Genomic DNA, 25,905 nt, shown 5'->3' with positions numbered 1-25,905 from the left:
AGTATGTTAATTTGTGATGAGCATTTACTCGATACCATTAAGTATGCTTAGTGCGTATTAAGTTACTGCAGTAAAGATTATTGCAAATGTCAGTAAGGATATAAATGGATGCATCATCTCTCCTACTTGCTGTTGGGTTGGCAGAAGCAACCTGGGGTCAGCGGCTCAGTTGTCCGCTGCTCTGTTCTCTGAGGTGGTGCAGAGCGGAGCTCCGTGACCTGCAGCACTGCACACTCCTCATGGTTTGGCCAGTTCCCCTTTACTTACGTAAGGCCTACGATCGTCCCTTAGGCTGTTCCTTACAACCGATGTCGTAGCGTGTTGCCAACGTTGAACTCAGCCCATGTGGGTGGGTGCTTTGGGGAGGAGCAGGCACCCAACTGGAGTCTCGCTGTGGCAGGGGCTGTCAGCCTCACCCTGAGGCAGATGGTGTTGTGTCGGCGGTGGACGGTCAAGAGGTGTAATGCTGTAGGGAAAAGTATTCAATGAGATCCATATGCAGTGTTTGATTTTTGCTCTGAGAAAGGTGGGCTGCTCAATGAAAGACAGTCACTGTTCAATGTCAGGATCTGTCAGGGGTACCTCTATCTCGTATCGGGAAGAACTCAAACACTTCTGTGCACATAGCTGTCTGATGCACCAAGCTTTCCACCACATGCGGGTGGTCGCTGGGGTTACTGCGTGGTTCTGGCCAGGATTAAGAGATGAGTGGGATTCTTACCACTCGTTCTCAAAGGAGAAGGAATCAGCACTAGCAATACTCTGTAAGAAGAGCAGTAATGTCTAATTATGATTCAACTCATTGACTGTTTATCATGAAGCACTCTGTTCAAGGAGGAACCCATGTATGGGTCAGGCTGTTCCCAACGTGTCCTGCCCATTATGCTGGGCCGGGGACGCACAGAGGCAGCCTGGAGCCTGCTGCAGTGTGTGAGATGTGCCTGTGGATGAAGTACTTTCATGTACCCAGAGCAGGAATGCTCTCCACTTTCTTTCTCTGATGATTTGGGTATTAATTTGCTTCCTGTGATTACTGAGCGTGTATGTGCAGCCTATGGCTTTTTCTTTCCCTTTTGCATGTGATGTGCGAGCAAAGGAAGACAGTAATAGTCTCTAGGGATGTGTACAGCTCTCCATATCTGAAGTACGAAGTCAACTCAAGACCATTTTGTTCTCATAAAATATACAGCACTGCAGTTTAATGGATGATGGCATAAATGCTGAGATTTGATGGGCAGAGCCATTTTCACTGGGAGATGGAATGGGCTGAGGACTCTGCGTCGGACGGGAGAGGGGTAGGACTGCGGAAGCAGCGCCTTGTGCGCTGCATGCCAACAGCCCGCGAGCGCACTTAGCTGCAATAAAGCCTCAGTACAGATGAGTTGTTATTTATTTATTTATTAAGTACTGATGAGTAGGCTGGAGGACCGTGCAGACAGCAATTCCTCTCCGTCAGATGTGTGTTTTTCTCTACTTTTTTCATAGTATTCTATGTGATAGAGAAGATGGTTCCCCTTCAGGCCAACGGGCTCAGGCTCCGCGTTTGGCTCGCGAGGCAGCCGAGCAGCCTCAGCTGCAGCGCGGACAGCGCAGGGCAGCGCTGCGCCTTCAGCTCGCGCTCCAGGGACGCCCTGCTCCGCTTTGTTTTTTGCACTCGGGCAGAAAACTTCGCAGAGCAGCAGCCAGGCCAAGGGAAACAAACTGCGGGCACACGCGGCCCGAGAGCTTCCCTGCCCTTGACTAGAAGCGCGGGGGGGCGCAGGTTGCGGGGCCGTGCGGCGAGCGCTCGCTAACAGGTGCTGCCCGAGGGCTCCCGCAGCGGGGCGGCCCCGCGGGGCGCTGCAGGGGTGGCCCCGGGAACCCGCACGGCCGCTGCCTTCCTGGCCTCGGCGCCTCGCGCGGCCCCTGAGAGCGCTTGGGCCCCGCGTTACACAATTGTTGGATGCGGCTGTTGCACCTCCGGCCTCCTCAGAGCCGGTCGGGTCTATTGTTTAGCCGGTAGAGGGTATTTCGGCGTTTTTCCACCTCCCGGCAAACTGTAGCGCGTTTCGAATAATTCTAAAATTAACCGCACTTCTGAAGGACTAATTGGTGTCCGCGGCAGGCAGCCGTGTCAGAGCGGCGGCCGAGCCGGCGGCCGCGGGCTCATTATTATTAGTGGGAACGATCTCGCTCGCCGCCGCCGGGAGCCCCGCGGGGCCGGGCTCGAGGGAAGGCCCCGACGGCGCGGGGAGGGGCGGCGGGCGCGGGGCTCCCGGCCCGCAGTGCCGCGGCAAGGCGGCTGCGGGGGCGGGCGGAGGGAGGAGGGATGGCGGGAGGAGGGACGGGGCGGGCGCCGGGGGAGGGAGGGAGGGAGGGAGGGGAGACGGGAGGGAGCCGGCTCCGCGCCGCGCAGCGTCGGGCCGAGCCGTGCTGAGCCGAGCCGCCCTAGTGCCTGCCGCCGCTGCGGCCGAGCATGTCGGGGCGGGAGGCGGTGAGCTACCTGCCGGAGAAAGGGCTGTACTGCCAGCGCCTGCCCGGCCGCCGGGCGCGCAAGGGGAAGCGCGCCGACACCATGGGCTTCTACGGCACCCTCAAGATGATCTTTTATAAAGTGAGTACCCCGCGCCGCGCGTCCCCGCCCGAGGGCTGCAGTGCGCAGGGACGCGGCGGGGCGGGCGGCTCGCTGCCTGCATGCTGCTTGCCCGCCGCGCTGGTCCGCCCTCCTCTCGTACCGCAATCCCAATTATCGCAGCGAACGGCGTCGGAGGGACCTGCGCTTCCCCAGCGGCCGCCTGCGTGCTCGCGGGGACACGCGGCCGTTCCGCAGTTCCTCTCTGGAGGTTGCAGGGATGCCTCCCCACGCCGCATCTTGCCGCCGGAGCTCCCAGCTGTGGAGAAAGTTTCATCTTCTCCATGTGCTAAATGACGGTTTTCACGCGTATTTGCGTAGCGCCTCCTGAGGTGCTGAAAGTCTGCCTGTGCGGTGGACCCGATGGGAAAGTTCCTTAAAATGCCGGAAAATAAGGCAAACCAGAGATCATTGAAACTGTTAGGCACCGGGGCGTGGGTCCGCACGTCGAACCGCATGTCGTTACTGTTGCTACAGCAAAAGAGTCAGTTTGTGTACCTGCCGGCCGTACTACAGGCTTCATACGCGGTGCTAGTAAGGCGCATTCCCGGAAACTGCATCTCCCTCTGTTGAGAAGCCAGAAAAGGTACACTGTAGGAGCCTGTTAGAAAGGCGATTTCCTTCCTCATGAGAAGCCCTTTCTGAAAAGTCTGCCCGTGCTGAAGCCTCTTGCCTACATTGGCAGCGGTTGTAACGCCTTGCTGGCCTGGCACAGCAATGGAAGATGGTACTGGTGTTTTTGCAGCGATGCTCACAGCCCGTCTCCAGGGGTAGCCTGGGGGCTGCTCCTCCCAGACGCTGGGGGAAGGAATGGTGCGGGGAGGCTGGCGGTTTGGCAGCGCCCGAGGCGTCCTGCCCAGTGCTGGCATCGTAACACGCTGCGCCGTCCCGTGTGGGCATGGCAGGGACGTGGGGTGCGGCTGCTGGGAGTGCAGGCAGCTCTCCCCGGCTTCCTGCCTCTGTAACCGACCGCCAGCCAACCGCACTGACTGCAATGGCTGTTTGTTTAGGGAAAGCAAAAAAAAAAAAAAAAAAAAACCAGAATAAGATGGACCATCCTGTTTGGGTTTTGTTTTGTTTTGATTTGTAGGCAGTGGAGTGAAGTAAAAAACGATTAAATAAACGTTTTGTAATGTGGTGTTAAAAAAGATCAAATCAGTATCGTATGTAAGATACTAACTTTTAAAGCCTGTATCTTAAACGTAGCATTTAGGAGAAAAAAATAATGCTGAAATTGAAGTCTGAGTTGTTGCACAGGTAGTGGATGCGTTTTGCAGCTCGCAGTTTTGAATAGCAGTGAGTATCCTTCTGCTGCACTGTGATGTGCAGTGCATTGTTTCTTTAAAAAAAAAAAAACACAACAAAACCCACAGAAACTGTGTTTGGCATAGCAGCATCTCACTGGGTCCAGGAGCCTGCTGTTAAAGATTACCCAAATATGTAGAAAGTAATCCTTATTTGTCTGACTGGATAAATATGGCTTTCGTTGGTTTCCATCTCTCCGGTAATTTTTGCAGACTGGCTTCCCCTGTTAGCAGCTGCCCTGCTCATTATTTGGTTTTGATCTGATCTAATTGCGGGTGACATTCAGGAGCGAGATTTACTGCTTTTCAATCTTCGCCTTTTGGTGAAAATGTCTGTGACTCTGAGTCAGTTTTACTGTAGTAAATAAAAAAGTCATACTACAACTTTAAAATAAAAGCGTGGACTAAAGAAAATATATATTTGAGTTTATTTAGGCCCAACAGTGAATATTTGTTTTAAAATGCTTACAGCTTTGCTAGGATTTAACCATTTGCATGCGACTTTTAGCAGTGAACCTGGGCACCGAGGAGGAAGGGGTTTGGTTTAGGATTTCCCCTCCCCTCCTAGGAGAACAGAGAGGGACCAGTTCAGTAAATAAAGCCACACAGAGTTACTCACAGTTGTAAACATTTGAAATGTGGGAATTAAAGGAATGTAATTCCAATGGGTTTTCTACCTAGAATGGTGTTTATATGTACATGGACTATATAAAAACGTGTATCAAGTATTGTTACTTAAAGCTGGAAACTAAAACGTTGCTTTGGATCATGTTCTGAGTATCAACTTTGTTGGAATTCACTATTAAAGTACAAAATAGAAACAGATTAATTGTACAGAAGTATGCCTAAGTACAGCTGACTGTGTCGCTAAATCCCTCTTCTTACTCTTTTCCCTCACCTTGCAGATGAAGAGAAAGTTGGACCATGGCTCCGAGGTTCGTTCTTTCTCTCTGGGGAAGAAACCCTGCAAAGTCTCAGAATACACAAGGTAATTAAATGCAATAGCAGACTGCTGGATCACAATTCTCGCTTATGTCTGTCTTTCCAACCACTAAGCCTGGGTCATTGCTCCTGTTAATGTTAAAGCACTGCAGAGCAGAGGAGGGGCTGGAATTAGTGCTCGTATATTGTTTAGCCAATTTAAATCACGTCCTCTGAAGATGAGTTTTAATGAAGTAGTCAGACTTGTCCATTTCTTCAGTTGAGGTTTGTGTCTAATTCTAAATATAGCGTGCCCATTTACTTAGGGATTTTTCAAGGGCCGAAGCATTCATGGGAATAAAATCAATCAGCCTGTTAAAAAGGGACATAATGATAAACCTTCAGACTATTACAAACTGTGATCAAATGTATCACTTTGCTATGGCAACGGGAATGAGAGAATGGAAATGTATGTAGGCAGAGCAGACCGTCTGATGTTAGCGGGAACACGCACGTACTTGCTGTCCACGATGTGGAATTACCCAGGGCTCTGCTGTGCTGCCATGCTCCTGCCCGGTGCCACGTGCAACACGGCGTGCCCCTCGCCCCAGTCAGACCCAGACAGGAGAGGTGTGCTGGCAGAGGAGGCCCTGGATGCACGTGGTACAGCTGCAGCTCCCTACTACATAGTTGCCATAACAATTGTGCTCTCATGCTGCACTGCTTTCCATTAGTTTGAATTTACACCGTTATACGTTTCTTTCCCCTCTAAGAAGCATCACCTCCTAAACGTGGCTGGAGACATTATTTTTGCTCGATGTGCTATTGTAGCGTTCAACCACTGATGGATGTTTCAAAAGTAGCCTGTATTTTATCTCTCTTCCTTTAAGAGGTATGCCAGGTAGTGAGTGAAAAGTTAGGATAGCATGGGGGAATAGGTTCCCTAGTTGCTTTTCAGATATGTAAACACTACAGCAGAGAAAGAGAGACAGTGCTTTGTTGCCCAGAAGCATGTACTGCAGCCTCCACCTCTCACAAGCTGTGGCTTCTCCAGGCTTTTCCATTCTTTTCGCAGCAAAGTACTCTTGTTCACCCACCCGTTCTTCACATGACACATCGTTCTCTGCTCTCATGTAAAAGCAAACAGTTCAGGAACAACAGAAATACACTTTTTGTCACGTTTATCTGTCACGTTCAAAGGAACCACTGCGCTCACCCAGCTTCCGCAGAAACCTGGCTGGCCCTTCCAGATGAACAAAAGCAAACAGGGAAAAATAAAGTATGACCAAAAATCTTACAGTTTAATCTCAGGTCAAAGGAAAGACTCTTTTAGGTCTTGCTTGGAATAGCTGGTTTTGAATGAGAACCAGTTCACTACAGAAGAAATTAAAGTGTACCTGTTTTTCTGTGGCAGGCTCAGGGCTGTGCAGTTGTTCAGATCCACCATAAGCTGAAGTTTAGTGACTTATTCTGGAGCTGGAATGATAGGCCTTGGTACTGTCTCTGTGCAGGTGATTAGAATGGGTAGGCTGTAAATACAGATTTTGTTTTAAAAAGATGTTTTCTATTGTAATCGCTTGGATTTTGAGTCATGGCTGGCATAAAAGAATCCTTAAATAACATCATATCCTGTCTCTTAAACTGTTCAATTATATTTTCTGTAATAATGTTTAGGCAAATAATGTGGCTCTTGTGTCTGCTTTTTCATTTTCCCTGGGATCAGACGCTCTTAAGCTTGGCAGGTCTGATGAACTTTGTTTGCATATACCAGGTAAAGCCAGTAAACGAGTGCCATTAAGAGGATCCCTCATCTCTGAAACCATATTTTTTATATCACATTATCTTTTATGTTATTACTCAGTAAAATTAGCAGAACAAAATAAGCCCATTGAAATCATCCTCTATTTTTCTTTACCAATTTGGGTAAACATTAGTCCGTGCTGATTGTCCTTCAGAACAAGGAAGATTGAAGAGTGAAATACATGTAGATTATGAGAAATGTGAAAATGAACCTGCTCTGCATCATTGGAAGCTATTCTTGTAGCCAGTCAAATGTCAGCAAACCCCTGAAGCTTGTACCTGCTGAAGAGTTGGGCTTATAATAAACAAAAGGATTTTTTTTTTGGAGTCCCACAACTGTATTTTGAATTATAATGTTTGTGATAACACCAGCCTACAGTTCCAAATTTCCTGCCAGGGAACACAATGTGAACAAAGTGCTTTACGTTATGTTAAAAAAAAAAAAAAAAAAAAAAAAAAAGATAGTCAGCTGTATTGCGGTAGACTCCTACAATAGCAGCTTAATCCTGGCTTTTTATTTTTATTATAAAGCCCCATCCCATATGAATGAGCTGTTTTTTAACATGTCAGACTGCAAAAAACAAACTGTAATTCAGGAAGCGCCTTTGGCTCCTCTTCACTTCAGCTTTCCTTTAGTTCCCGCGTCCTCCATCAGCACACAAACTTTATAACACTCTAATGAGTACTTGGAAGGCCAATTCCTGTCACTAGGGCAGTGGGATCATTTGATACTTGTAGCTCTCTGTCAACAAAACATATAAAGAGCTAACGATAGATATTTTTCTGTTTGTTGATGAAGCAGCAATAGCACATTACATACAGATGAAGCTCTGAACTCTGGCTCCCTGCACCCTCAGTCAGAAGGCACAAATGCAGCCCAGAGGGAAAGAAAATCCTCTGGCAAGTAAAGGAGCATATGACCGTGCATCCTTACGACAGTGTGCTGGGCAGGTGATGGAACAGTCATTTTTTGGTCCTGCCAGATTAGTACTGCAGTGGTAGAAATGAATTTTTGGGAGTAAGGGATGAGAAAGCGTCAGAGAAGCCGATGCCCTGGGCGACCAATAGGATGTTTTCATGTTGTTGTCATTGCAGCAGGCATAAGGCTTTTTAAGTAAAATTTAAGTAATAGCTGCAATTTCTGTACTAGGGTTCTTACTCTACTGTAGACTCTACATTTTTGTCAGTGTTTTGCACTCAACTTTCACTTTGTCTTTGTATTCCAGTACCACGGGGCTGGTGCCATGCTCTGCCACACCTACCACTTTTGGGGACCTGAGGGCAGCCAATGGCCAGGGGCAGCAGCGCCGCCGCATTACATCTGTGCAGCCACCCACGGGCCTTCAGGAATGGCTGAAAATGTTTCAGGTAACCAGCACTCAAAGAAAGCAGCTTGCCTCCATGATCGAAGCGAAGGGCTGCTTCAGTGGAGGCATTCCACCCTATGTATCCCACAGTGTTCCCAGCACTGATTTAGTGTACTGTTGAAAAGGCAAATGGACATCAACTTCAAGGAAACACAGCTGCCCGTTTTAGCTAGTTACTGTAGAAACTCACAAAAAATACTGCTTTCTCTGGTTTCTTAATAAAATAACCCATACCGTTTGATGCTTTCACATTTTCTGCAAATTCAGTCCAGCACGTTATGGCTGCCTCCATGGCCTCGAGCTAACTGGAGACATTTTCACTGGGAGACTGGCAAGCGGGAGCACGTTGTTTGCCTCAGTGTAGGTACAGCACTAAATTTATCCCAAGTCTAGTGTCTTCTAAGAATAGAAAGAAATGTTTAGGAAAAATAGATGAAATGGAAACTCGGTGTGTATTTTTCAGATGTTCGAGTACTGAACACAGTGTCAGCTGGTACGCTCATGCACATTGAGAACAGGGTGAAAAGAGGCTTTCTGTGTCTTTCCAACAGCCTTCAACATTGCCTAAAACAGAACGTGACCGAAAAGCAGAAAAACCAAAACCCAGTGGTGTGAGGGACACTTGCACGGTGGAAGCTGACACCTAGGTGACACCAAATTGGGAGCAGCTGGGCCAATTCAGTGTGCATTAACACAGGCACACCTAGGGGCAGGGCGGTGCTCCTGGAGCACTCACAGCTCTTTGCTGTGCAGTTGTGCGGTGTGTTCTTAAGGAGGGATGGCTCCCAGTCACTGATTTGAGAAACAGAAATATTACTCCTCCCAATCTTGATTCATAAACTGTTACTTCTAAAAATGTTTTCAGAAGGAATAAGTAACTAATACAGGCATAGTTTCAGTTGTGCTAACAGACGTTTCCAAAGATAGAACAACGTTGTAGATACAGTAGCGAGCATACAATTTTGCAGGCGGGAGCGTGCTTTTGGCTTGATTCATGCTGCCACATAGCACCATTGATCTCAATCACTGTCACCACTGAGCATTAAAATAATAATGGAGAACTCCTTTCCTTCTTTATTTTCACACATTTATGATCTGCATAAAACAGTGGAAGTTTGGAATTAAGATGATCTTGTACACATCATTCCGTGTTGTAGAAATACTCACGTGTAATTGAAATACTGCGTCTTTTTAAAGATTGTCCATAGGAATGTGTCATTTTAACCCTTAAAAATCATGTTTGAATGGAACTCCATATAGATGATACTTAATATAATGCTGTGTCATATTTTAATATGCTCTTAAAGCTTTTAAGCTAAGGAAAAGCTGTTTTGTTACATGCAGAACATAATGTGCATTTTCTCAGATGAGATCAACAGTTATCAGTAGCTGCTTGTTAAAGAAATAATGAAAGGCTGAAACGTTTGAGAGCGAGATGTGTGCGTGGCAGTAAGAGCAGTGCTTCTTGCTGTTTAGTCAGCGCCGGGAAAAGTCTGTAAGCCCATGGAAAGTCTGCCTGTAATTGGGTTCTTGTGATCTTTGGCTTTGTAATGGAGGAACGATGCTCTCCATCAAGTGAATAATTAGATATTTTTGGTTTTGGAAAATACTTCCTGACTGTAGTAATGCCTAAGTTTTGATCTGGACTCCCGAGAGAAAGAGGTCTCTCCTTAATAACCAAGGATCATCTAGTAGTATTCAGTGATAGTAGCTGCTCTTATGATGGTTTGTGTTGCATTCACAAAGGGAGGCCTTTACTTTAGAACCCGAAGCCTTTAGAGTCACGTAGCTGCATTTTGGTGTTAAACTTCCTTGGCTCGTGCCAAGCACCCTCATTTTCCATGTTTTTATTTTCTGCATAAATTTTATGAAGGAAGTGAGTCTTACCTGTTGAATGATGAAAGCGTGGTCTCCAAGTCAGGGGAGGCAGCTCTGCCCAGAGGGAAGAATCAGGTGGCATGTGTAGCACCGTTCTCGCAATGCTAAGCTTTTATGGTTCAGAAATGGAACATGGGAGGCCTTTCTTCTTTATGTACTTTATGCTTCCAACGCCTGTTTAATAACCCTATCATATTTTATGTGAAAATATATTTCCAATTAATTTTAAAGCTAAGTTTCCAGGGGCACATTAGCTGGACATATGTCCTGTTTTAAAGAAGAACCAAACTTTGGCATGGAAGCCAGCAGTAAGCAGGGATTCTCAGTTACTTGGAGGTCCCTGGCCTGTATGTTGACATCTGGTCCCATTCTTTTATTAAATTCTTTGGGGAAGAGGTGTGGGGAGGTTAAATGTAAAAGCAAAAGAATTCAAATACTAAGCAAACAAGATGTCCTCTAAGTTTGTGGGTTATAAAATTTATTTTTATACATGACTGCTGCTGTTATGTTTTGTAGTTGAACTAAGCCTTTTATTTTGAGAATGACAAAAGCTAATGCAGAAAGGAGAAACAGTTGGAGGTGTGCTTGCACTTTCCCTTTAAAAATGAAGATGTATATTGATTTCAGTGAAATGTTAGTCTGGGAACAGAAACAGAAAAGCATTTTGATAGGTTAGAGCCATTTAATTTCTTAAAGGCCCATTTATTTTTCTGTTTTGCACTGGCTCTTCGCTTCTGGTCTTTTTAATATCCACTACAGGATTTTTATAAACTTGGTGACCAAGTGTGTCATTACAGGATTTCTTCTTTTACAATGAACAGGACACCTTTTTAAGTCACCAGGTTGCTTGTGATGAGGAAGATGAGCTGCGTGCTAAATTCAGTCAGAGACAGTTCTGCTTTAAATCTTGAATTCTGTTTTTTTCTCTTCACTATTCCTATGTCACATGTTTGCAATGTTAGGTAAATAGATAAAAAAATCGAGTTTTCTGGAAATATCTTGGGGCAAATGTTGCGGAGTTGAAGTCGTTCCATAGGCATAAGTACAGGCAGTGGCTTTGAGTAACTAGTGAAGGCTATTGTTTACCTCAGGTTGGGAGCATTGTTTTTTGTGTGGTTTCAGCAGTGCCCAGATTCTCTTGCCATGGTTGACTCACCATAGTACTGTTTCCTTCCTTCATGGGAAGAGTTGGCTGAGTCACTGCAATGCACATTGCTTTGCATTTTTGACTTTGTACTCTTCCAGAGACACTTCTGAATGCTTAAGTGCATGGGGCCGAGTAGCCCACCTCTTAGATAAAGCAGGCAGTGAAGATGATATCATCGCCAGCATTACGGCATCTTCTCCATTACGGTTACAAGTTCAAGGTCTTGGTGTTGACGTGCTGAATGGGAAGGACCCACTCTGCAGCAGCCTGCTGCTTTGGGCTGTTTCACCAGTACCAGTTTTGGTGGGAGCAGCAGTGGGGATTGCAGCAGAGATCCCGTTTGTCCCTGCTCATACCCCTTCAGCTCAGGTGGCAGAGCAGTTCTGGCACATACAAGCCAGGTTCCCTTTGCAAGAAGCTCTGGGTGAAGCAATGTCAGCCTGCAGCAGGGACAGCTGTCACTGCTCCTCCAGGAGCAGGCGTGTATGGGAGGACCTTCAGCCTGGCTCAGCTTCAGTCACCCCCTGCCCCGGGACCCCCTGTAGCGACAGACTGCTCACTGGTGCAGCCTTACCTTCCAGGGAATTTTGCTCACGTGCTTTGCTCCGATGCCAGGATCACCTTTGAGCTGGCAGGAGCTCAGTAACTAGCCTGAGCTGAGCTGAGTGGCGGCAGGACACGGAACAACCCTTTCTGCAAGTCTGTGTGAAACAGCACGGCTCCGTTAGCAGGACGCAGCTGCGAAGAATAGCGCTCTGAAATTGTACTGCAGCGTAACATGTTTAAAATAGGCGTCCTTAAGTTACCTAGAACGGAAAAAGATCTAATTGCTGCAAACTGTAATTGTGCAAACTGGAGTTAACAGGTTGGTGCTGTGTGACAGAAGAGCATCGCTCACAGCAGAGGCACAGAAACAGGAGGAGATGGTGAAAGGATAAGTGGCGAGTCATGCAGGCAGGATGAGGTGGAAGTAGTAGGAGCAGCAGAGATGTTTATGTTGATATCAAGCTGTTTTGTATGCCTGATAGACAGGAAAGAGGGTTAAGCACAAGAGGACAGGGGAAGATGAAGGGCCATTGTTCAGGTAGGCAGTGCTGTGGCTGCAGTAGCTGCGTGCTGAGTAAGGGATGTTTTGAGCAGCTAGAAGGCCAGGGAGAAGGAACTGGACCTCTTGGGGATCTGAGGGAAAGAGGGGACTCATTGTTTGGGAACCTCAAGTCCTCAGCTCCCCAGGATCAGCAGTTCCTGCCCCAGGGGTACATGAAGAAATTGAATATATCAAGCTTTGGGGTCCAGAAAGGCCAATTTCCTAGTCTTGCCTTCTCTAACAAAGCAGTTGTGTTCATCTGGCACGCTTACTCTATCAAAACCTTCTATGCCAAACTACCCTCAGAGATTCCTTACTGACTGTGGCTGGGAGTCTCTTTGTTTATGTGACAGAGTAAGGGGACGGTGTCCCAGAGAAAATAATTTTTAGCAGCTGATAGCTCGAGAACAGCCTTAGGTAGCTGCCTGCAGCCACCCCACAATGATGACTGGACAGATGAAAGCGGGTGCCGCTTGTATTCATTAGTGTCTCTTTCCCCTTCTTGTATTTTCTCTGTTCTCTTTTCTGTGCAGCTCTGCATTGCATTTTAAAAATAGAAACTTAGGAGAATTACAGATTAAGAGAGTGCACAGGGAAATTATTTATGTGTTCACAACTGCCATCCATGCTTGCCACAGCAATATGCAGTGCTATTCAGGTTGAAGAGTGGGCTGACCTTGGAAACTTCAGAGTATGACAAGGCAGCACAGGTATTGTTTTTCCTTTTAGTTCTCCTAAATTCAAGCACAGTTGACAGCTAAGATGAAGGATTCCAACTGTTTCTACCTAAAGGCAGCTAAGTTTGAGGTTGCTGAAACAAACAACGGTTGGAAAGTTGGTGAGGTAAACAGCTCTTCAGTGCATCATGTATGGAGAACTGCTCCATGAAGCAAATGTTGCTGCTGAAAGAAACTTCACTCAAGTGTAGCACTGCAGAGACCAGAGTTAACTGTTAGTTCCAGAAAGCAGGAATTTACAGCGTGAGTAGTAAGAGTGCTCAGATACATGGCAGATTAGTACAGAAATCTTAATTCTAAGGTATCTTGCCCTTTATTTTTTTTTTTAAATTTCAGTTACCATAACTGCCATATAATTTCCATGCGTTAATTTACTTGCAAATGTCACTCTAGAAGACGTTGAAGAATGTGAATGTGCTCTGAAAAACTGATGTCTCATTTTTCCTCCTCTCTGAGGCTTTGTTCATGCTCCAATTCTGTTGCTAAATCAGTTATTGGTGGCTGTTGTTTAGATTTTTTTTCCCTGTAGAAATGATTTTTTCCTTAAATTATTTTCACATAACAAATCTAAACTCTATGATGAGCACAGATGAGTTTGAGGCATGCTTTTCAGATGTGCAGTGTGTTCAGTTGCTGTTGTTTTTTCTACGATCCACTGTGCTCTCAGATGAGTGCCTTATTAAAATCTGCAGATTTTATGGCACCCATTAGTCAAAATGCGAAGTAAGAAAATTACCAGCCAGAATTCCCTGTTTGCTCAAGTGTAAATTGATACCTACAAATATGTGTTTCTTTATAGCTGGGATTCTGAAATACAGCGTTGTCACAGAGGGACAGAGCATAATAACAAGCAGGCAGTGGATTTCTAGAGAAAGTTCCTTTCCTTTCTTCTCATTCCATTCCAAGTCTTCGGTCTATCAGACGATACATTAAGGATAAAAGTTACCTCACTTGAATGTACAATGGAGAAAGAACAAATTTTGTTTCAACCCCTTTGTAGTCCGTAATATGTGCGTATATTTCATCAACTTCAAAAGAAGCTTAATTATTTTAATTATTATTATTAAATATTATTATCTATTTAATTGCTAATCTGTATGTGTGTGTATAACAAATTCTTTCGTAGCTTAAGAATCAGCGTAGTAATTTTGAATATTGTGTTGATTAACGTCTCATTTTTGCGTAATTTACATGAGCGTTTCTCTTGCTGGCTTTCATATGCTTGTACATAGGTTGATGAGGAAACTTGACTCGCGTTTTTGGCAAAGCAGTGGCACTTACTCTAATACAGACTGAGCTTGTTGGTTTTGTTTGTTCTTGCAGAGCTGGAGTGGACCAGAGAAATTACTTGCTTTAGATGAACTCATTGACAGTTGTGAACCAACACAAGTGAAACACATGATGCAAGTGATAGAGCCCCAGTTTCAAAGAGACTTCATTTCCTTGCTCCCAAAAGAGGTGAGAAATACACGTTCAAATTGCACACGTTAAATACTTCCTTGCTCATTGTGGTGTTCATTTTTGCCAACATAGTGATGTAAACTGATGTTAAAAAGGTCCCTAAGTTTCAATGTACTGCCATAACATAGTAATCGTTATCTCAGATTAATACACCTTTATGTTTTGGTTGGAATTCAGGTACCTGGCAATATGGATGACTCAAACAAAATCCCAATAGCTTTCAAGTATCTCTGTATCTTAAATAGGGTGATCTTGTTTTTATATTGAAAACTAGTTCTTTCTGAGCATGCACACAAAAAAATTTCCTCCAGCTGCATGACCTTTCTGCGCTGTATTCTGAGAGTATAAGCATTCCCATTTAATGCTTTAAGTAGTATGCTTTTTTTGTGTGAATATAATTTCTTAAAATTTATTGAAACAAACCAAGTCCTAAAGTCTACATCAATAAACCCCACCAAATGTAAGCTCAGAAAAGCCCTTCTTGCTAAGGATAAAGCCAAGCCCTAATTAACGAGATGTATTGCAGTAAATCCTTTTCTGCAAATCAGATCATGCTGTATCAGGTTAAAGAGAAGCAAAGACTTAAGATTTGAGTGTGTGTGATTTTCAACTGTAAGTAAGTAAATGTTGTCTCTAGCAGAGTAATTCTTGACGTTCTCACAACTGGAATACGGGGTTTGAGATGAAAGATTATCAAGCCATTGTGCTGCAGTTGTTGAATGTATGCATTTGAGTACATTTGGAAATGATACTTCTGCCACTAATTGATTCCAGTGAATGGGAACTTGTTTTGTTGACTGGAGTGAGGAGGAAGTGTGTTGTCTTTTGCCAGAGCTACTGTGTTCTGTTTGCCATGTGAACATTTTCACGAGGGTTGATGTACGTACATCTTTGTTTACTGACAGATTTGAAAAAAGTCCTTCATAGGTATTCTGGTGCTGGCATTTGCTTACTGTTTAGTGGGCTAAACATTTACTGTGGAGATTGTTCTGTATCCATTTACTGTGGAGACTGTTCTGTATCTCGCGTTCTTGGTATTCTTTCTGATGCGTATTCTATTTTTGTAAACTTAGTTGTGAATGACCCTTCCTTCCATCTATATACTGTCATATCTTCATGGACTAGGAAATGTCACAGCCTTCCCTCGGGTTTTACTGTTTAGCATTTATAAGTGTGGGAAGTGCTGTATATGATGAATGTTAACATAGTACACATAAGTATGTGGATAAGCACTCTGTGTGCTAGCCTTCTTCACTTATGTAGAGGACGTTGGGGAAAGAGAAAGGTTTAATAGGACCACTGCAGTGCTGCAGTGTTTGTACAGAGGCCGCCCAGAGCAGCAGAGGAAGGAATCAAGAGGTTAGACTTGGAGGCAACAGAGGACATTTTGTCACTTCTGCACCTGCTGCATCTGGAAATGTACTAATTGATGGCAGTAAGTCACAGATGAATTGTCTTTCTTTCCGTGACATAGCCCCCGAGACTTTAGTGATGTAATAACACTGTAATTAATGATCTTGCTGTTATTTCAGTTTTAGCAGTTCCTTTACAGAAAGGATATGCTGTTTAGCTGTAAAATAAACAGCTAAATAGCTGTGTTCCTTATCTAAGTTGTTTCTTGACTCCACTGTAAGATATTTGTCTTTATTTTTAGTGGTCATTCTTGTTTCTTGAAACTGTAATATTGCCAAGTGCTTAGTTGTATGAAAGGCTGACTTGGCCCTGGAAGCTGGCTTAAATAATTTTTGCCTTCTAACCCCAGTTGCTGTCACCAAAATTAACCAAAAATTCTCCGTGAAGCAGTCTATGTATCCTCTCCATTTTGAAGATAGTCTAAGTCAGACCTGTTCAGTGACTCTGTCCCCTGATACTGGCTTCAGTGGGGGGTGATGAGTAAGTTGCGGGGAGGAATAATGTGGTAGGGTCAGTAATGCTTTAAGCAGGCTTCCCTACCACTGCCAGCATCCTGTGAAAGCACGCTCTCTTGAGCTGTCATTCTGCATTAACATCGATAGGTAGCTCCGGCATTGTTGTATGTACTGCAGTGATTCTATTACCTAACCAGGATATGAAGCTGATTTGGGCAGGAGGCCTCTCCTTCAAAAATGTTTTCAGCAATAGAAAGACAGTAACTTAATACCTGGATAACCAAGAAAATGTTTGCCTTCATCCTGAGGAAATCTGCAGTCAAACAATTAATCCGAAATGAATATTTGTTTTCTTACAGAGCAATTAGAAATAATTATTGAAATGGTTTGCGAAAGTCAAGTCTAGAAATCAACAGATTAGGAGTGCTCCTGAAATCAGCCAAAGAAATTGTATTGGTGCCATGGAATGGTAGGAGAGAAAGAGAGATGCAGCTTATGGTTGGGTATTCTTAACGCTGCAGAAGGAAGCAGGCCTGAGTACAGCTGAGTCAAGGTCAGCTCTCGGCGACCTGAAGCTGTCTCGTAACTAGCTCTGTGAACTGAGACAAAGGGCCTTCATCTTTGGTACACTGCTAATCCTAAAGTCAACTGTGAGCTGTGTTGACCCTTGATGACTATTTAGCCAAATATAGTCTAAAATAAATGTCACCCATATGTAAGCTGTTTTAAAATCAGTTGGCTCACAGATTTTAATTAACACTATCTTAGCAAATGTCCATAGCCACGCAGATAGGACAAGTGATATTTAAACAAACTCTTCTGTCAGTTGAGGAGCATCCAACAAAAAAGGAAAGGATCTGTTTCGTGTTTTGAGCCTTGCTGCGTGCAAGGCCATCTATCTGATGTGTTTTAGGAAATACGTGTTGTAAATAATGTTACCCATCAGGAGTTAAGACCAAGTCTAAAAGGACAAGGTTTGGTGGTTGTTTTTGTGTCAGAGAGCCTTACAGCAAATGCTAAATTCTGGCTCCACAAATGAGCAGGGACAGAAAAATCATTCCTCAGCTTTACGGCCTGGGATGGATGTGGGATCTAGTGAGCAAGTTAAGGCGCAGATCCAGCCAGTGTGGAGTCCTACATGCTCAATGTGAGCTGCAGGTGATGACTTGACAACAAGGTGTGTAATTGCAGTCAGAATGCCAAGAGCCCTAACGTACTGAATTTGTATTTCCTGCTCAGATACCGGCTGGGATAGATTAATAGAAGTAAACGTTTCTCACATAGTAAGGTTAAAAATCTGCTGAGGTCAACAGCCTACAGTTACAACTTCCTTAGCAAATTTCAGTCTACGGTTCTTTGAAAGGCAGACTGTATTTATACACAATGAAACCCCAGTTAAAAATTCAATACAGAAATGCTAAGCACAAAAAGGTATGTCAAGCAGCAGTAAATGTGGATGATCCGATTTTCCTGACAACTTTTGCATCCCTGTATTGACAGAGATCCCGCTATTTCTAAATGTAAGTAGTTCAGCATATCACTTTTTATTCATGTTGCTCTTTCTGTGGAGGCTTTAGTCATGGAAGTCACTTTCCCACCTCTTCTACTTTCATTTTCAATGACTGGAGAAATGCATTGTTGCTGCTCGGTGGAAAAGCTGTAGTCATTCATCCAGGATACCCTTAAGGATATCCATCACCGTATTTCGGTTTGTATTTTAGATGCCTCTGTCCCTTTTTAAGGCTCCAGGCCTTCTGAAGCTATTTCTGGAGTTTTGGGGGAGTTATCGTGGTCATTATGTGGCTTTGCTCATGTCAGCTGAGATCTGAGTTCTCCCAATAACATTTAACATTGTCACACAGAATAGTGAAATTCAACTTCAGTTCACCTTAGGGCAGCACACTGGGATTTCCCTTGGTGTTTTTTTTTCTGGTAACAAACACAGAGCGTAGTATCAGGTACGTATTTCTGTCCTTTTGCATCCAAGTGCCCCAAACTCCCCATAGCAGCACTTAAGTGTACGCTTGCATTCTAATCAGAACTTGAGCAATGTGATTACTGGATTTTCTGCAGCTGCAGAGCACTTTTGAACTCGAGGACAAATAGCATTTACATTTTCTCTATTTGAGCTTACGGTGTGATGTTTTTCCATCACAGCATCCTCAATTTGTTCACACAGTGAGTGTGGTGGTATTTTCTGGTTAAACTCTCAGAACAACTTCTATTAGATAAAATATCACAGGCATAATTATTTTAGTACATCAGGCAACGGTTCAAAGTAACACGGATGACATTTTGAAAAAGCATAATAGCCAGTGATTTCAGCTGACATCCAGTCTCTTGCAAATAATATACATTTTTGATGTGAGCTATATGGATTTAGTTATTTAAGGTGATTGCTGTACTTCTCCATGTGCCCACTGGAACAAGCTGTAGCTCTGTTAAGTTTCTGAGGTCATTTAATAATTCATTGTTTCAATTTTCTGTATTTCAGCCTCTGATGTGTGATAATGCTTGGAGTTGCTTCGCTTTTCCTTTCAAAAGCAATTCAGAAACCTCCCTTCCTTTTGTTGCAGCTGGCACTGTACGTGCTGTCATTCCTGGAACCCAGGGACCTTCTGCAGGCAGCCCAGACGTGCCGTTACTGGAGGATTTTGGCTGAAGATAATCTTCTCTGGAGGGAGAAATGCAAAGAGGAAGGTAAGGCTGAGCAAAAAGATGAATGCAGTGGTCAAAGTTTTGCTGTCAAAAAGTGCAGCTCATTTACATAATAAGCTTAAAGTTTTATGAAGGGAATTTGGGTGACTTTAAATTTACTGCTAGGGATGCTTTGCGCTACGTGGTGCATAAAAGAAGGAAGCAGGAATAATCTGTGGAGTACTAGAAATGAAGCTAGACTTAAGCTTGAACATCCTGTGCATAAGGTATAACAGGTGTACATTTTGAAATGCACTGATTTTTCCTGGTTGAGGACTGTTTTTTATTCAAAATACAGCCAGAGCAAATAAGAGCTGTGATGAGCATTGCCTTGCGGGGGGAAAACCTGCAGTGGTTGGGTAGAATGTGCACTGTGATTTCATGCCAGTTGTGGGAAAATTAACAGAGAATAATTAACAGTTTCATATTGTAGGAGAAGGTAGAAATGGATTACTCAGGGAAGGGACGCGTTCTGTAAGCCATGTTGGTATCTCTGCCTCCCACACAGTCAAGAAGGTAGGATGGTTCAGCAGTAATGCAAATGGGCAATAGAAGACTCCCAGGGAAAATAAGTGCTTTTATGAAAATAAGAAAAATGTAAACTTTTTAAGCAGAAGTATGTGGCTGAGCAGTCAGGGAGGCTGAGCACACGCTTGCAACCTCAGAGCAGTGTTTTTGTTGGACACCCGCTAACACTGGTACTGTCCAGTCTGCCTCAGCACAGAGACAAGAATGTGGGGAGAGGTCTATGCAAAGGCTTTAAAAATGATGACAGTGCGAATGTAGCCAGCTATTTTTAAAGGCCCCTAAATTAATGAGTTGTTCTTCTGCAGTCCAACCTCATAAATCTTATCTAAAGATTCTCCTTTTACAAATTTCAGCGAAAAATGCACTGAGAGGATGGAATGAGGAAAAAAGGAAAACAGTGAGGGCTGTTAAGTCTACGTTTGGAGCTGAGAATTTAGAAATAAATGTGGCTAGGCACGAGAGCACTGGTTAAACAGGAATGGAGGCTATTCAGACTTGGTGAGGTGCACAGTAATGTAACAGCTCACTTAATTCGAGATTTTCAGATAGAAACATGGGAAAAAGGGCTAAAAGCAGAAGAGTGAAATCCATGTACTGGCAACAGTCATGAGTCAGGCGAGTAATGAGATGCAGCGGAGAAAGAGGAGAAGTGTGTAGAGAAGACGGATAGGTGAGAAAGAAAATTGGCCAAAAAAACCCCAAACAGACAACAAAGACACAAAATGCAGTAAAAAATACAAAACAAAGCACTGATTCTTAAATGTCAATTTAGACAGGGTGCAACTCGACCTAAACTGAAGCCAGGTAAGGACAGAGCTTTTTGAAAAAAATAAGAAGTGAAGAGTTCAAGAGTCACAGGGTGCTTAAAGGTAATGAAGATGCACAATCAGGAGGATTTTTTGAGGGGTTTCAGAATGGGAGTATGAATGGCTGTGGATGATAGTCAGGTGAAAAGGCAATATTCTGCTACGTTTCCTCAGAATAAGGAATCTGAAAGCAAGCAAGTAGATTGCTGGCAAGGGGTGATGAAAATGAGCATCTTCAGCCACATGATTACAGTAATGATTACGCTTGGAAGCCAGGAAATATGGCAGTACAGAGAGCTGAGGAGCAGGGTGGTGTCACTGACACAAAAAGCAAATGCTGGCATGGAGAAGATGAGCAGAACTGTCTGTCAGGAGGTTGTTATGTAGATGCTGTATTTAATTTCAAAGAGCACTGTAAGGTTTGGGAGGGAGAAAGGCCATTACATTGAGGGTGAACTCATCGCTCCCTCCTGTCCCCACCCCCTTTTTTGTTTTTTATATCCATGTTAGGGATTGATGAACCGTTACATATCAAAAGGAGGAAAGTAATAAAACCAGGCTTTATACATAGTCCATGGAAAAGCGCGTATATCAGACAGCACAGAATTGATACCAACTGGCGGCGAGGAGAACTCAAATCGCCTAAGGTACGTTTCTGGGCTGTGCGCGGGGTGCCGTGAACTAAGTAGGATCTGCTCGGGTTATTTTTTTCCTAGGCTGACAAGTCAACCTAGCCATGCACAAAAGGCAGCATGCTGTGTTGTTACAGAAAGAAAATCATTTGTCTGTTAGCTTAGCATGTTTTTACATTAATTTCTGAGCACCACATTAGGAAATTCAAACATAATGTTTTATATAGTGATACTCTTCTGATACTCTTCTGCTGCTGCTTTAAAAAATTCTGTAGAATCTGGTGAATGGCTGTGCACGTGGCAGTCCTTGTGAGGGAGACTGATAACCCCAGAGACTTGATTGGGAAGACTTATATTTAAACATATGCAGTTGTAGTAGAGCTGGGCCACGTATCAACACAAAAAATATCCCACAAGTATTCTGCGATCACTGCGTGCATTATTTAAAGATATTCTTATAAATTGTGCAACAGGAGACAAGATTTTTTTTTAAACATTGAAATATTTAATGATATCGATTTCATATTCTCATTATGGCTATTCCAATAGAAAGATATGAAGCGATACCTGCAGCCCATTTTCAAATAAATTAACAGCTGTCTAATCAAACCCAGTACTGAGCTAGCAGTCAGAACCATGAAGGAAAAACATATTCATATCCTTTTAGCCCCTTTCCTTGTCCTCTTGATTCCTGTGCAACAAAACAATAGAGCAGAAGGATTCCTGTGAAAAACCTATGGGTATATCCTGCTGTTTATTTGGCCGTGACTTATGTATGTGTGCAGCAGTGGCTGTGTGTTGCTTGCCTTGATGTGCCACATCAAGTTATCTCGGAATTATTATTAAAATTACAGCCTCGGGCATTAGCCAAATGCCCATTTCATTTCGATGAACATCTTGAGGAATGCTCAAATACCTTACATAAAGGCATTCCTTGTTCCTTCTCTTTCTCTGTATTCTGATAACTTTTTTGGTATTTTAGTGTTTTAGTATTTATATTAAATTTACTAACAATTAAGTTTATATTATATTCAGTATAATCCCTATTGTTTGTATTTAGTTTAGTTTACGGTTCATAGTTTCTGACTTTGGTGCAGCTTGGCATTTAATAGATTACAGTGCTTGGTTGGAAAGGAAAAAAATTGGCATGTTTGGTCTTGACCATAAAAATAGAAATATACAGTAAATAAAACAATGCCATCGCTTTTGATCAAGAGTCGTGAAGTTGAAACGTATCTTAAAAAATGAAAATCTGAGGAGGGAAAAAGAAAATTAAGAACTAAAGAGAGGGAGTAAGTGCAGAGCAGTTGAGCAACATCCAGGAACTAATTTTCCCTACTTTTGTTACTGATTTATCTTGGTACTTGTAGGAGGTTTAAAATCTCCATGGTGTGCTTGGCAAGCAGTGCAGCATTATTCCATGGAAGAAGGAAGATACTTTCTTTGGTCCCAGCTGGCAGTAAATGAGACTTGACACACAGGATTAAGGGGCTGTATTATTTCAGAAACAACGCTAGCATTTTATAATTTATGAATCAGAATAGCGCTTTGTTTCTTCTGCTTATCTCTAATCTCCCGAGTTCAGTTGTGAGCGTACGTTTTTGTGTTCTTCGCTGACAGGTGCTCAAAGGCCATGATGATCACGTGATCACATGCCTTCAGTTCTGCGGGAACCGAATAGTGAGCGGCTCTGACGACAATACGTTAAAAGTGTGGTCAGCAGTTACGGGCAAGGTAAGCTGATGACACGGCTGCATTTCTTAGGAAGCAGGCTGCCAGTCAGCACTTGGACACGGGTTGAAAATAGTGCTGTTTTGTCTGACGACACCCAGTGTGGTCTTTGGGGCTGCCTGGTGAAAGATTCACAGGAATGAACAGCAGACATTTGGGTCATCTTCTCCTGCGCAGAGACTGGTTCAAAGAAGTCACCTTGATGTGAAATTACAATGCTGCTCGTGTTACCGCTGGCATATATCCTTGTTCTCTTGGCAATTCTTCTATTCTCGTGGAGTCATTTGTGACACGGATTCTAAAGAATTTGGACAGATACGTTGCTTTATCTTCCTTAAAGCTTAATTTAGCCTAGTTTTACTCCTCTAGATCTCACTTGTCTCCTATCATTCTTTCTGTTGTTTTTAAGTTATTGAAATGGTGCGTTGATTTTACTGGCTCTGTTTTCAAATACAGTTTGTTTTTCATTCTAAGCTGCTATACTGCTGAGCCACAGGAAAAAAAAAAGTGTAACTTGCTTGAGGTTTAAATATTTCCTATTAAATTAGATCCAGCTCAGGCAGGAATTTAATAAGCTTCAATAATTTAATTTCGGCTTAGAGAAGCAAAACAATATGTGCAATCAAAAAGACAGTACTGAGCATTTCGCTCATGTTAGAACATCACAGCTACTCAGCAGACAGCTCCATATAGCTGTAGAAAAGGCCATGGGGCAATAGTATTCTTTCCCATCTAAACTAGTACCGTATAGATTTGTGTGGTTTTAATGATACAGTTATTTGAGATTAACTTGCTTTTGAGATTATCTTGATGCTGTTTAAGTCTGAAGTGTAAAGCATTTGTCCTTGCATGCCTAATAATGCCTTGACAGGGTTGTAAATAGTACAGTGGGAAGGAATACAATCCAAAGTGATAGGCAGCCTCTGCCTACCTCTCCTGGCTTTCCTGCAACAAACTGCCTAAGGAAGGAACACATGGTAAATTTTTCATATTTTAACTGAAAAAGTGGGCTAAACTGAAATGAAAAATACTTGCTTTCTGCGCATGCGCTCCTCTCAGAATGTCCTTTTAAATACATAATGTTGATCACGGTGGCGTAACTTAGCAGTTGATGTTCAGTAATTTTTGTGAAAGTAACTCCAAGTCCTATTTATCCTAAACCTTAGAGGTAAATACTGTAGGTGAAAGGGCTTTGTCAGCCCTTACGCTTACCGGTAGTGAAGAATAAAATAAAAGGGACCAAGGAGGCTGTTTTTTGCAAATGAATAAGGTTAAATAATCCCCTTGGCATATGTAAAGCCCAGAATAAGGAGTTTTTGTTTGTACCGCTTTAGAGGATGATTTCTTAACATATGAACAAATCAGTGTAAACTTTAAAAATAGAAATAAAAAAGTTGGGGAGCTGTAAAAGTGCAAAGCAGTTACAAAAATAAAAGGTGGAATTGCTATGAGTGAATTAAGTTAGGAACCAGGAATTGTAGAAAACTGGTAGAAAATAGGTATTAAAGAACTGGAAATGTGCAGAGAGCGGAAAAATAAGGAACTGAAGTATGTTTGTTAGAAGGGATATAACAATAGAAATCAGTGCAGTATCGATCGCTGATGCGGAAAGGACATTTGTTTGGAGAAAATCCATGTGATGGAAATACAGCACGCAGCAATGATAGAACATCTCAGGCAGAACTTAAAAGGGCGTTAGAAACAGCCACCAAAGCTGGGGCCTATTTCATTACAGCAGATTCAGACTGCTGCAGCATCTGTGTTCTAGGATTGGTTTCTCGAGCTACCTGTGGGGTAAAGTAGGTGGTTTTGTTTTGAAGAAAGCTAAAATGTATTAATATTTCTACTGAGTAAACTGGAAGATTGTTTTTTTTATGATGCCCTACTTAAAGAGGAGTCCTTTAACAGAAGGGTCGCAGATACTAATGCCACTTAGCAATTAGAGTACAGAAAAAGAGACCATCAAACTGTCTTGACCTCTTTTCTAACGCAGGTGCAGGTTGTGCTGATAAAAATAATCGTGCTGAAATAGATGGCTGTCTGCATTGCAAGACAGCATCCCATGGCACAACTAAAGAAAGTAGAGCAATGCAGAAATCAACATGGCACATAGTTAAATGGGTTAGAAAGTGGGTAATTAGCGAGATCATGTTATTAATGTAAATGCAGAATCTGTACGGAGTATCTTTCTAGAGGGGTCTTGCAAGGATCTGTTCTTGTCTGTACTAATTAGCACTTACTGCTGCTAGATGAAAATGCATATACAGTCATTACTCGTAAGGAATACAGACAGAGATGGAGACAAAACATTGTTAAGAGTGGGTGAGGTTTATAGAAGTAGGTGTGAGCAGTCGCTCTTCCTACATGGTGAAAAATGATGTCTCACCGTTAGTATGAAAGAAGGCCATCTGCGTAACGTGGGATTCGCTCCTGGGCAATGGTGACATCTGTAAAAGGTTTGCAAGGTAATTTCACAGTGTTGATGCTGTAGCTGCGGCTTACAGAATGTGCTGATTCTTGGATAAATAAGCAGAAAAATAAGGTAAGAGTACAGATTATAGATCGGTGGTAAAACTGCTAAGTGAACACTGTCTCCAATTCTAATGTTTATGCATATTGGAAGCCTGCAGTGACTCAGAAGAAACACCAAGATGAAGAGTCAAGGCTGCAAAGACAGAACTTTGCAAAGACAATCTGTCAGAAGCAAGATTATAGGGAAAGTTCCTTATAGTCCAAGTGCCTGCAGTGGAAAGAGAAACTTACTGGGCATTTTGTAGCAGCTGGCAATTTTTAGTTCAAGCACAGAGCAATCTCCAGGAATCTTCCGGCTCTTGCTCTGAGAGGCTGCTCTTACCTCCTCGATTAGTTTTTCTACAACTTGTGTTCAAGTCTGTCAAAACAATAACCAAGCCACACATTTCTTTTCAGTGCTTGAGAACATTAGTTGGACATACAGGTGGAGTCTGGTCATCACAGATGAGGGACAACATCATCATCAGCGGATCTACAGACCGCACTTTGAAAGTCTGGAATGCTGAGACTGGAGAATGCATACACACCCTGTACGGACACACCTCCACGGTGCGCTGCATGCATCTCCATGAGAAGAGGTAAGTCTTGGTCCAAAGCTACAGCCACAGTCTGGCTTTAATTGCATTCTGTTTGCTTGTTAAATTCCCGTGTCTAATCAGATGCATCCAAACAAAGATAGACCTAGGGAGGAGATGATTAATAGAAGCAAAAGTATAGGAGTACTAATTAAAGAACAGAAAACTAAGAGACAGGAACTCTACAAAGCTGTGTTTTACCATATTTCAAACCTCATTCTTC

The 25,905-nt window shown here is 43.2% G+C and overlaps 1 protein-coding gene across 2 annotated transcripts in view; it reads left to right on the top strand.

Annotated features, from left to right (window-relative positions):
• FBXW7 (F-box and WD repeat domain containing 7) overlaps positions 1-25,905 on the top strand; it is a 160,435-nt gene that overhangs the window by 127,225 nt on the left and 7,305 nt on the right. Inside the window, exons 1-8 of one of the 2 annotated variants that reach the window (XM_065736440.1) lie at positions 2,443-2,593; positions 4,821-4,903; positions 7,863-8,004; positions 14,176-14,310; positions 18,758-18,881; positions 20,723-20,859; positions 22,465-22,578; positions 25,504-25,685. In XM_065736440.1, the coding sequence (XP_065592512.1) occupies positions 2,456-2,593; positions 4,821-4,903; positions 7,863-8,004; positions 14,176-14,310; positions 18,758-18,881; positions 20,723-20,859; positions 22,465-22,578; positions 25,504-25,685 (1,055 nt within the window). In that variant the 5' untranslated portion in view covers positions 2,443-2,455. Of the gene's footprint in view, positions 1-2,442; positions 2,594-4,820; positions 4,904-7,862; positions 8,005-14,175; positions 14,311-18,757; positions 18,882-20,722; positions 20,860-22,464; positions 22,579-25,503; positions 25,686-25,905 lie in introns of those variants that run through there. The other variant, XM_065736438.1, reaches the window with a different exon arrangement.

This window comes from Cyrtonyx montezumae, unplaced genomic scaffold (assembly GCF_038088225.1).
Source record: "Cyrtonyx montezumae isolate F1298 unplaced genomic scaffold, pur_monq_1.0 scaffold_2, whole genome shotgun sequence".
Lineage (NCBI taxonomy): Eukaryota > Metazoa > Chordata > Aves > Galliformes > Odontophoridae > Cyrtonyx > Cyrtonyx montezumae.
This window is presented reverse-complemented; position numbering and strand designations above follow the sequence as displayed.